This window comes from Triticum urartu, chromosome 5A, assembly GCF_056163025.1.
Source record: "Triticum urartu cultivar PI428250 chromosome 5A, HENAU_Tu73, whole genome shotgun sequence".
Taxonomy (NCBI): Eukaryota; Viridiplantae; Streptophyta; class Magnoliopsida; order Poales; family Poaceae; genus Triticum; species Triticum urartu.
The window spans coordinates 354,591,319-354,603,926 of NC_141877.1; the positions used below are offsets into that span (position 1 = coordinate 354,591,319).

The following is a 12,608-nucleotide window of genomic DNA, read 5'->3' on the forward strand; positions in this document are numbered from 1 at the left end:
GGGTCTTTTTTTCATGCTACAGGAAATTGAACAAACCAAAACTTAAATCAAATGATATAAGACAAACACAAAGCATAGCTTATTTAGAATGACCTAAGACACAAAGTTCTCACGGGTTAAAATGACATAAGGTACATAACATAAGAACGAATTCAAATGACATAGCTTACATAACATAAGTAGAAGTTCAAATGACATAGGTTACATATAAATGATAAGGATACATGCCATTATAGTCCAAATGACACTACGACATCATGTGGTTCAACCCCGTTTATTCGTCCATCAACACGACATCTTTGTCGTACGGCCCCGGATTGCAACAAATGACATCATTTCTTTCACGAACCCAAGCCCAATGAGAAGCCCGACTAGCTATCGGTGATGCTGGTTGCCTAACTAGCCAGTCAATGATCTGGCTAGGGTTTTTAAAGTCCATCTCATGCACTTCATCCCTTGTTTCGCACAATGCAAATTGCTATGCAAGAGCACGTCTATGAAATTTCTCTTCCTTCTTGAGCTTGCTTCTGTTTTTCTCTTTAGCTTCGTACAACTTAACTTTGTCATCGTCGCACTTGGACACATAGTAATTTGAAAAGTCTCTACAAGCCGCATTTAATGCATTGACGGCTTCGACCCACGGGTCCATCTTTTCCTCAATGACTGCATGTTCATGCTTCGCCGCCGCCTCCGCAGACGTCTCAACAAAGATGATTGATCCCATCCTACAAGTCGAGGGATTACTATAACGGTCACCCAAGGCAAAAATCCTAACGTTTCTTGACAAAAACTCTAACCCTAGGACTAGATCGAGCTACAATTCGAGGGGTAACTACTATACGGTCATCATAAGCATATACTTAAGCATAACCCTAACCATAACCTTAACCCTAACCATGACATTAAACCTAACCCTAACAAAACCCTAAATGCTAGTTCTTAGTACCCCAAACAATGCTAGTCACACAATACATTGTCAAAGCACAAACATTACCCTAAATGCATCATATACATTGCTTTCACCACACAAAAAATCATGAACTAGGGTTTGCAGAAAAATGAGCAAAACACATGATTCCAACCAACCAAAATTAGGGAGAGTGAGGGAGGTACCTTGGGTGATGAAAGTGCTCCGAATCCACCGGACAAATCTCAAGCAAATGAGTGAGATTTGAGAGGGACTTGTGTGAGGAGAAGAGGAAGAAGAGGCAGCTGGAAAGAGTGAGAATGGGGAATGGGGGTGAATGAGTGGGTCGGGGAGCACAGCCCCACCCCTCACAACCTTATCCAGGACCCTACCGCCATGGACCCCGGCGGTAGGTTCTGCTATCCTACCGCCGCGGGCCACGACGGTAGGGTACTTTGCCACGTGGCAGGCCGTTAACGGCCAAACGGCCGTCTATGCCACCTACCGCCTGGCGGTGCGGCGGTAGGTTGTCAAAAGCTACCACCAGGGTCTGCGGCGGTAGCCAAAAGGGTCAAATCCCGAAATAATTCCAACTAGGGTCAGATCCTGCTAAAGTACAAGAAAAGGGTCAAAACACGAAATTTTGTCGGACGTGGCCGAGTGCATCATGTGAGCAGGCGACGAACGGACGGGCGGAAGTCAGCACGCAGACACTCGGGGCATGTGCAGCAAGCGCGTGCAGCCGTGGACGCGCGTGCAGCCGCTGAAGGCGAGATGAGAGAGAACGCGTGCGGCTGCACCGGCAGCGAGACGTCACGGCTGGGGATTTTGACCAGAGAGACACGCGCGGGGCAGTACAGCAGCGGCGATAGATGGGATCGAACATGAGTTGCGGCATGCGAAAAAAATTAGGGCTTGTTAGAAAATACTCCCTCCGTCCGAAAAAGCTTGTCCTTTAAATGAATGTATCTATCATCAAGTTAGTGCTAGATACATTCATTTGAGGAGGGACAAGGCTATATGAGGTTGGGATCTTTTGCAGTATCATACGATGCAGTGCAGTCACTGCCATGTGGGACTTGGCCCCATATATCATCCGCACTACGGTATTGTAGAGAATCTCAACTCATATATATGTACAGATGCAGGAAATATGCAGGAAATTTCTTATACAATGAGGTAAATACAAAAGGTTATATGACTATATATATAGTACTCTAACATACAGTAATAATCTGAAATCTTCTTCAAACAACTAGCATTCCGAGCATTAGCTTTCAATCAAAATTAAGAAGTCGTCGGCAAAACTAGATGTGAAACAGATGGGGCGTTTCTCAATACCTTCACTCCCCTCCAATTGTCCCATAGCTTCTGCCTCCAAAAGCAATACCGATAGGCCTTCCGCAACCAAAGCAAATAAGTATGGGCTCAAAGGATAAGAAACTGTGTAGCAGGAGGCCCTTGTTAGCTTTAGTGCATCAAGATGTAGCCATCGATCTGCCCGTGGTTGTTTGTTCATGCTTAATAGAAAGCTTTTCTCCAGTTCAAAAGAAAATGAAAATTATAAAATCCAAACGTCAGAACTTTTACCATAGCAAATCAAACGTTTTCTATGACAAATTTAGTTGACAAGCACAATATTATTTTAACAAAAAACAAACTAAGAGCGAATTTGCCATACTTACCAATTAAACTTGTCATGGTCAACAAATATAAACTCGTCATCGCCAACAAATATAAATTGCCATAATAAACGTTCGATTTGTCATGGTCAAATCCCACACATTGAGGACTCGAACTTATCTGCGTCCAATTTAAAACTGTTTAGGGGATTTGCCGCAGATGCTCTTATACATTGCACCAACAAATACACAAACACATCACGATTGTTTAGTTTAAAGGTGAACAGGACATATAATGTAGTAAGTTCAGATCACTACCAAACGTTACAGGTTTTGAACCCCAAATCCATTCCTACATGATAATTAGGTACTCCCTCCGCCCCATAATGTAAGACTTTTTTGCAAGCTTGTTTTATATTGTGGGACGGGAGGGAGTATGATTTAATGCATTCCAGTGAATGAAGATAGACAAGACTCATTGCTCAGAGAGGCAGGGAATAAGCCACCTCCATAGACGTTGCTTTGGTGGCTTGGTCTTGGCTTCGTCCTCAGCCAAAATGTCCTTCACTCTGAACTTTTCGGTCCTGCGGTGCAGTCATGTGCAGGTTAGAGTCATCAGTCTGAGACTGCATGACATCTGCCAAACTTTCCTCTGCTTTCACTCCATCAGCAACAGTTTCATCAATGTTATTCTTGTTCTCAGTTTCACCCGTGCTTTGTGCCGCACTCATCTCATTTTCACTAGTTTCTTGATGAGGACTGTGCAGTCATTTCGTTGCTAGCATCAGCAGTCCAAGGCAGCTCAGAATTTTCCAAGCTGTCCGCTGCCGTGCTTTGTGCTGCACTCATCCCATTTCCACTAGTTTCTTGATGAGTAGACTGTGCAGTCGTTTCGTTGCTAGCATCAGCAGTCCGAGGCAGCTCAAATTTTTCCAAGTTGTCCTCTGCTTTCACTCTCTTTGCACCAGATTCTTCAATGTTATTCTTTTTCGCAGTTTCACACGTGCTTTGTGCTGCACTCGTTTGCTTATCACAAGGAACATCTTGTAGTGTCGCAGGGAAATCCAATTCTTTGCTCTCGTCGCCTCTCGGGGAAAATACCTGTCCGCTCTGCATGCTTTCACCTGCACTGTCTAGAGCCTTCATCCCATTTCCAGTAGTTCCTTGAGTAAGCTGTGCAGTCGTTTTGTTGCTAGCATCAGCAGTATGAAGCAGCTCAAAATTTTCCAAGCTGTCCGCTGCTTTCACTCCCATTACACCAGGTTCTTTAATGTTATTCTCTTTCTGAGTTTCACCCATGCTTCGTGCTGCACTTGTATGCTTTGTATCAGTATCTCCAGCCTGCATATCATAAGTAACATCGTGTCGTGTCTCAGGGAAACTGTAATGCCCTCGATGCGGCTATATCTCCCACATGTCGAAGCACGACTTAGAGGCATAACTGCATTGAAAGCAATGTCGTAAGTGAGGTAATCTTCAACAACTCATATAATACATAAGGGAAAGAGATACATAGTTGGCTTACAATCGTCACTTCACACAATTACATGAATAAAGCATTACATCAACCAGATACAATCAAGGTCCAACTACGGAACCAAAATAAAAAAAGACTACCCCAAATGCTACACAGATCCCCGATCGTCCCGTCTGGGCTCCACTACTGATCAACTAGAACAAAACAACACAAAGGACAAGATCTTCATCGAGCTCCTCCTTGAGCTTGGTTGCGTCATCTACACGGACTCATCGGCACCTGCAAGCTGGTTTTGGAAGTATCTGTGAGTCACAAGGACTCAGCAATCTCACACCCTCGCGATCAAGACTATTTAGGCTTATGGGTAAGGTAAAGGTATGAGGTGGAGCTGCAGCAAGCGACTAGCATATATGGTGGCTAACATACGCAAATGAGAGCGAGAAGGGAAGGCAAAAGCACGGTCGAAAATCTATAATCAAGAAGTGATCCTAGAGCAACCTATGTCAAGCATAACTCCAACACCGTGTTCACTTTCCGGACTCCGCCGAGAAGAGACCATCACGGTTACACACGCGGTTGATGTATTTTAATTAAGGTCATCTTCAGGTTTTCTACAACCGGACATTAACAAATTCCCATCTGCCCATAACCGCGGGCACGGCTTTCGAAAGTTCAGATCCCTGCAGGGGTGTCCCAACTTAGCCCATCACAAACTCTCACGGTCAACGAAGGATATTCCTTCTAGCGGGAAGACCCGATCAGACTCGGAATCCCGGTTACAAGACATCCTCGACAATGGTAAAACAAGTCCAGCAAGACCGCCCGATGCGCCGACATCCTGATAGGAGCTGCACATATCTCGTTCTCAGGGCAACACCGGATGAACACTACGTACAGCTAAAACCAGCCCTCAAGTTTCCCCGAGGTGGCGCCGCAAGTGGCTTTGTTTTGGACCAATACTTAGACAAGCACTGGCCCGGGGGGGTTAAAATAAAGATGACCCTTGGGCTGGCCTAACCCAAGGGAAAAAGACTAGGTGGCGAATGGTAAAACCAAGGTTGGACCTTGCTGGAGGAGTTTTATTCAAAGCGAACTGTCAAGGGGTTCCCATTATAACCCAACCGCATAAGGAACGCAAAATCTGGGAACATAACACGGATATGACGGAAACTAGGGCGGCAAAAGTGGAACAAAACACCAGGCATAAGGCCAAGCCTTCCACCCTTTACCAAGTATATAGATGCATTAATTAAATAAGATATATTGTGATATCCCAACAAGTAAACATGTTCCAACAAGGAACAACATCTCCATGTTCCAACAAGGAACAAACTTCAATCTTCACCTGCAACTAACAACGCTATAAGAGGGGCTGAGCAAAGCGGTAACATAGCCAAACAACGGTTTGCTAGGACAAGGTGGTTAGAGGCTTGGCTTAACAATATGGGAGGCATGATAAGCAAGTGATAGGTATCGCAGCATAGGCATACCAAAAGAACGAGCAACTAGCAAGCAAAGATAGAAGTGATTTCGAGGGTATGGTCATCTTGCCTGAAATCCCGCAAGGAAGAAGAACGAGTCCATGAAAAAGACAAACGGACATAGTCGAACGGTTCCTCACAACGCGACGTTAACGGAACCAACCCGAAGAAACAACACCGGAAAGAAGCAAACACCATAGTAAACAACCATCACGTAAACATGGCATGATGCACAACCAAGAATGATGCATGTCCGGTTTAAATATGCATGGCATGGCAAAGTGCACAAACAACTCTACAAGTTAAGTGGAGCTCAATATGCAACGAGTTGCATATGGACAAAACACCACATCAAATATTTAGTTCTCTCTCGGTTAGATACTCAACAAAATTAAATGTTGGTTAACATGGCAAGAGGTGAAGCATAACAAAACTATACTATCTAAACAAATTAAATGAGGCCGGATATAACCAACAACAAATCCGGTAAATCCCCATATGCATTTATCAATTTGGTGCAACAACATTTTTAAACATTTAAGTGTTATTATCATGATGCGAATGACATGAGCAAGTTTTATGCAATTTTTATTAAGAGTTGACATGAGCATTATGAAGCATTTGGTCGTCATGGCGGAACAAAAAGGGTGCCATGCCAACTACCACGGAAATGGTGCCACGGCAACATTCCGGGTGATCCGACAACTCATTGAGATGTCAGTGCAAGAGAAAATGTGGATGAACGGATCATGCGAGGATGGTGGGGTGATCCCGGATACCGGGTTCCCCATGGGTCGACGGCATGGCAACCGAGAAGGAACGTGCAATGACAACTCGAACACGGTTCGAACATGAGCATCTCAAACATCACAAGCATTCGTTACACGGACGCCGTCTCGGGTTATACCTTCGAAGTGTGCAAACGGGACGGTTCTCGATTGGTGCCAAGTAGAGGAAGTAGACGTTCTCGGGACGTTCGTAGTGGAAGTAGGGGTACATGACGACGGTAGAGGTACTCGTGATCTTAGCGGCGGTAGTCGTTCACGTTCGTTTCGGAGAGGTACTTGATGACTCCAACGTCTTCGGGGCGACGGTAGTTGTACACGGTCCACGAGACGTCGATCGTTCGGGGTCCGACTTGCGGGTCTTGCCGACATGAGGCGTTTTTGTGTAGACGAACTTGGCGCATCCGAAGAGTCACACTTGTCGTCCTGGGAACTTTGTGAATCCGAGGTTTTCGAGGGTCGTCATGGTACTTGACGATATCCAGGACAATCTTGTGACTTGCCGGTCTCGACGAACCGTCAGGGTACTTTGTCTCGGGTTTTGGCGACGGTAGCGGAACTTGCGTCGGTCGTCGTGGTACTAGGGCCCTGATCTTGGCGTGATCCAAAAAGAAGACGCGATGTTGGGGAAAGACCCGAAAGTGCTCCCGGGGTCAAACACAGGGTCATGCGCAACGGTCGAGCTACCGCCGCTCGATGCAGGGGGCTGTCGTAGGGGAGGTCAAGGTCGCCGGAAACAGAGGCTGAGACGCGCCGGAGGTAGTGGTGCTCGCGGGTGTAGGGCGACCGGTGCTGGGGCTCCTGCTGGGCGCAGAGGACGCCGGGTGCGGGGCGCAGGTGCTCGAGGAGCTCCTCTCCTCGAGCGCTCGAGCGACGGGGACTCGGCGAGGAGGAGGCACGATTGCGGCCTGGCGCTGCAGAGGGAGGCAGGAGGTGAGGCAAGGCACAGAGGCAAGAAGGCGCGGCGGCGACCAAGGTCTCGGCGAGGGGGTCGGGTGCGGGCTCTTGTGGCGCCATGGCTGCACATGCTCGCGGACGGAGCTACAGGCACGAGCAGCCAAAGGAGGGCATCGGCGCGGGAGAAGTAGGGCACGGCGCCATGGCGGAAGCAACAGAGAGGAGATCGGGCGCTGCGCGGCAAGGGACATGAGGAGGCGATGGGGGTCGGGCACTGGTACGAGGGGCTCCTCCCCTGTGGCGGCGCTGGATGAAGGGGATCGAGAGAATGGGGATCGAGGGAGATGGGGGAAAAGGCCTCGAGCGAAGGCCCCTGGCGGCGCTGGATGGAAAACGGAGGAAGAGAGCGATCGGGCTAGGGTTTGGAGGGGATCGGCCAGGCCTAGGGGGAGGGCGCCGGCTTGGCCTTGGACCATCTCAAAGGAGGAAAAAAATAGGAGGCCTAGCAGGCTGGATTAAAAGAAAAGAAGGAAAAAATGATTTTTTTCCTTTACTATTTACAGAAAGGAGATAGAAGCAAAATATTTATTTGGAGGGCCAAATAAATACAAGTTGAGTTGGAAACTGGCATGGAGATACTTTGACAAATTTCAAAGTGCCACAACTGGAATTGAAGTATTTGGAGAAGGATCAAGGACTTAGAATATTTAAAAAAAATGAGAGAGATTTGAAATGAAAGTTTGTTTGGGTTGATCCCATACGAATGGAATATTTATTGTAGCTCCCTGATAATATTGGGAGACTTTGAATATGTTATAAAGAGAAATCACCATTGTGAATATCCCTCGATTTAAATAGATCAACGATCTATGCAATTTATTTAGTTGAGTTAAGAAAAGAAATGACATGATGGCATGATAACATGATGCAATGCACATGATGCAAAGATGAAATGCAACGGACCAAACAAACTCACATGATGAAAAACCCGGAAACCCTGGAAGGCATCTGAAGCTTCGGTCTTGGGACGTTACAGAAACCCAATTCACTGCTCTTCACTAGAGCTACTCCACTACAATTATTTTCAGTGGCGGAGTCGAGCATACCATCAACATCAGTAATAGCTTCTGTTCCAACTTTGGAGCCAGTACATAAATCAGTCGAATTGAGTTTTCTCAAAAAACGAGCATTCCATAATTTGATCTTCTTTGGCCTCAGCGGCAGCACGAGGTTTATATCTGAAAGAATCTCAAGCCTTTTTTCATAGAGAGCAAGAACATCTTTGTAGACCGACAAGACATCAACCACAGACATAATCACTTCTCTGTATTGACGTCTCATGGATTTTATGTTCAGATACTCAGAAGCTGACAAAATCTGAAAGAAACACAATTCAGTTCAGTGTTCAAATGACAACTGCCAGCGTAAGGATACTTAAAATACATATAGAACACATTACAATCACCTCAGAAGGTTTCCAAACTTCATACGATTGATTAGGGTAAACACGAAACTTCAGAGCTGTTGCCAATTTGAGTAAACTCCAATCCTTAGTGAGAGATGATACGTCAACCAATTCCTGTATTGTACTGCACAATGAATCCAAGTTCTTCTGTTCACCTAACTCGAAATGATACAAGCGACAAGCCATCTCAACGAAGCTTTCAGTAATCTGGATAGAAATGAGCATTGCTATCAGTGATGATAGAAACAGGAAAAAGGTAAAAAGTTCTAGAAAGTGTTAAATTAATTTTTCTAATTTATAATACGAATAGTATGTCTATGCATAACTTTGTTCATTGGCAATAAAGCATTATAAGCACACAATCAATCAAAAAGGACTAACACTGCATTGCCAGAGAAGACTTATTCAAGGTTGGTAATGACACTGAAAATAAAGAAAGGGCTAAAATTGTATCACAATGAAGCAATAAAGAAGACAACATTTGCCTGTCAGATATAAGGGGACATAAGGGCAAGCGGTTTGCTCACCAACTCTTCTTTGACAAGAAAGCCATATTGACGTAAGAAAAGGATTAATCCTTTGCTATTGAGGCAGCGGTACTCCCTCGGCTCTGATGTTTGTTCAGGCAATAAATTATGCATGATATTCTCTAGACCCCAAATCATCTGCTCCACAATATCATCATGCTGACAGGTTATTGCCTGAAAAAACAAATGGTGAGCATACTGTTCACACTAGGAGAAGCAACGAGGAAGCTTACACAGTTACACTAACCAGCTTCCTTTCAATTATTCTTTTATATTCAGCACGGCCAACAAGTAGTTTCTGCTCAGAGCCACAAAACTCGGTGAGCATGTCAGACAGTTTGTTATCAATAATTTCCTTGGCAAGGTCAATGGCAGTAGACTTGTCCTCAAACTCAATGAATTTCACCACCCTGACATTCTGAGAAAGAAACACAAGAGGGCTTTTAAAAAAGCTTGTTAAATATCATGCAATGTGTCTAAATCATGACAGGAGGCAGGGTAATTCAGTAGGTGTGCCCCAACCGTGAAGTATAGTGTTGCTTAAGTCTTTGTTACACACTTCCTTCAGCGGCACTGACAGAACTGCTCATATGGGAAGCTAGATCATAGTATATCAGAAAAATTCATAGTGGCATTCTTGGTAGAAGCACCATGTCAGAGCTCATTCATCGCTAGCTATGACGATGTAACCACTCACTACAAATTTGTGGATAACAGTAACCACTTAGCACTAAATCATTTTTTAAGGGCCTATTAACAGATGTCTGCCCATTGAAGATGGCGCACAATGACACCAAAACCTGCAGCATGGAGATAATGATCAATTCCAACACAGAAAAATAGGTTCCACTAGCTTGACTCAATTTCACAACTACTTGCTCTGGTTGCCTATATGTTTCGCTGGCCTCGAAATTGGGTCTCAACGTATCTGTCAAAACCAAGTGTTTAGATATTGGAATGTTTGCAATTTGTATTCATATTTAAGAATTTTGTTAGTTGGTTGCAGGAGCATATGTATAATCAATTCCTATTTTCTCAGGTTTAGTGCTTCATTGATGAGTACACATGTTGGACTGATGAAACTTATTGTGATATAAAGTACTCCCTCCATTCCAAAATATTTGAAGTTTCTAGACTCTCCTAAATCAAACATATTTTAGTTTGGCCAAGTCTATAGAAAAATATATAAACATTTACAAGACCAAATTAGTTTTATCAGATTCATCATACAGTATATTTGTATACTATATATATTTGATGTTAAGAATATTAGTAAAAAGAGTATAAGCATGGTCAAAGTTAAGGAAGTTTGACTTGGAACAAACCTAGACCTTCAAATATCTTGGAACGGACGAAGTAATAGAGAGGGTGCAAGCTCTATCAAGAGTGGTGAAAGATTGCAGTGAATTTTGCATGCATTACAGTTGCCAACAAGCATGAGATAGGTAGGAAGGAAAATGGGCTACTAAGAACCTCTGGTGGGTATGCCCAGATGTCCTGCAAGAAGGAAAAACAGAGAAAAATGTGGTTAGATGATTTTGAATTCTTCTTCGGGATGAAGCAACGGAAAAGCAAGTACCTCCATTGGAATGTTGGGGTTGACCCCATCACAAGATATAATTGCGAAGCCAGAGGGCGTTTCATACAAGAGCGTGGTTGAACAGCCATTAATCTTCTTTACGGGCGATGACGGATCAAAAAGCTTACCTGACGAGAAACAAAGCAGACGTAAGTGAATGGAATTACACAGACCCCCACCCACAAGCCTGAAGTATCACGCGTGAAGCCGCCTGAGCTGGGGCGAGCATATAACAGATTAACAGCTGATTTATCTAACTCGGAGAAAATTGTGCTAAGGCAAGGCTAGGTAACCGCTTTGGGCTGAAAAAAGGGATGGTCTACAGGGCTCTCGGCGGCAGTTGCCCAATCCGATTAGCCCTGCGAAGAAAGGGACCGAAGATACCGCACGATGGAAGAGTAATCCTAGCAATCCGTTTCCTGGGAGGGTTTTCTTCCTTATCCCCACGGCGGCTCGAGATTTCGCCAACCTGCCGGCATCGTATCGGGAGAGATGGGGATAGGTAGGTGCGGCCGCCTCACCTGCGCAGAAGGGCATCGCCGAGGGCATCGCCGAGGTCGAAAGAGATGGCATTCGCCTGCGTCCTCGGTGGTAGGGGAGGGGGGGGAGAGCGGTGTTGCTGGCTGCGTCTAGGTTTCCAACCGACTTCACGAGATCTCCGACTTCAGTCTCGAACATTTTCTGTGAAGCCCGATCGCTCAATTGAGGGACTACGCTAATCAGGCCGGCCCATTCACGCACGCGCAGAGTAAAAAGGAAAATTCGCCTAGAGAAAATGGAGCGCGGCGGGGATTCTGGGGCAGTTCTGATGTCCTTCAGCTTCCAACTTCACGAACTTCACGCTTGGAGTCGGGCCGAACGTTTTATCTCCAAGAAACCGAAGGCCGAGAAGCTAACGCAGCCCGTAGTGAAAAAATGCGAAGCAGAGAAAGCCCAGGGCTACTGCGTCAAGCCATCCGTGGTCGAGAGCAACTAATTAACGAGCGCTCCTTCGGGAGCCTCGCGACAATCAACGCTACTTCGCGCGCTCTCAACGATTCACCACATGTCGTGCTCTGGACGCTCCTTCCGGATATTTTTTTTCTCGCACGCATTTTCGGCTTTTTAGACGGTTTTTTTCAGGGTTTTTTTATGTTTTGGTTTTCCATCGGTCTTTCCTAACTTTTCGACAAAAAAAAATTGCGCAAAAAACACGTTTTTTCCTTTCACAAGAGGCACAGCCGTGCCCCTTCGAAACGAAAAAAAACGCGTCTTTTGTTTTTTTTTTCTTTCGCGAGAGTCACAGTTTTACTTCCGCAAGAGGAACGGTTGTGCATTCGCGAGAATCACGGTCGTGCCTCTTGAAAACGGAAAAAATGCGTTTTTTATTTTTATTTTATTTCGCGAGAGTCACGGTTTTGCTTCGTGAAAGGCACGGTTGTGCTTTTGCAAGAGGCACGGCCGTGCCTCCTCGGAAACAAAAAAAAATGTGTTTTTTGTTTTTGTTTTCTTTCGCGAGAGACATGGTTGTGATTTCGTCAGAGGCACGGGCATGCCTCTTTCGAAAAGGGAAAAACATGTGCTCCCGGTCCGATTTTTTCGTCCATTTTTTCGTGAAAAAAAGTTCGTTAAAACCTATGAACATGGGATCTAGTTTTGAAGATCTCGACGCGAGGAATCCAACGGCAAAAGCGGTTCGAGATTTGGACGCACGGTTTAAGAGATAAAACGTTTTGAATAAACGGATCTACGAAAAAGGGGAAAAACTCACAGGTTGCGGCAAGTGATGCACATGCAACGCGCCATTTGTCGCAACATGAGGAGTTGGAATGATCTTCGCAACGAGTACTCCTTAACTAGTGATTTTGTCTGTAGTCTCCTAGTTTAGA

General features: G+C 45.2%; 1 protein-coding gene across 3 annotated transcripts; it reads right to left on the reverse strand.

The window, feature by feature from the left end:
- Positions 1–2,744: 2,744 nt before the first annotated feature.
- Positions 2,745–11,517, reverse strand: LOC125508900 (uncharacterized). 3 transcript variants are annotated; one of them, XM_087526051.1, is made up of 8 exons: positions 11,262–11,517; positions 10,741–10,868; positions 10,635–10,658; positions 9,409–9,579; positions 9,162–9,335; positions 8,635–8,841; positions 8,146–8,546; positions 2,745–3,970 (listed from the first exon to the last, which is right to left on the reverse strand). In XM_087526051.1, the coding sequence occupies exons 1-8, from the start codon at positions 11,416–11,418 to the stop codon at positions 3,931–3,933; spliced, it is 1,302 nt and encodes a 433-aa protein (XP_087382177.1). In that variant the 5' UTR covers positions 11,419–11,517; the 3' UTR covers positions 2,745–3,930. The 3 variants fall into 3 exon arrangements, with proteins under 3 accessions (XP_087382177.1, XP_087382179.1, XP_087382178.1); XM_087526053.1 differs by having other exon boundaries at positions 10,493–10,658; XM_087526052.1 differs by lacking the exon at positions 2,745–3,970 and adding an exon at positions 4,001–4,292.
- Between the last annotated feature and the right edge of the window lie 1,091 nt (positions 11,518–12,608).

Bases quoted from the DNA above. Each gene is read 5' to 3' on its own strand.
- LOC125508900 (XM_087526051.1), bottom strand. From the start codon at position 11,418: ATGTTCGAGACTGAAGTCGGAGATCTCGTGAAGTCGGTTGGAAACCTA. The intron at 9,336-9,408 runs GTTAGTGTAACT...TTGTTTTTTCAG, and splicing joins GAATAATTGAAAGGAAGCTG to GCAATAACCTGTCAGCATGA. The intron at 3,971-8,145 runs GTGAGTTTGTTT...CTTTCAATGCAG, and splicing joins GTTTCCGGGTTTTTCATCAT to TTATGCCTCTAAGTCGTGCT.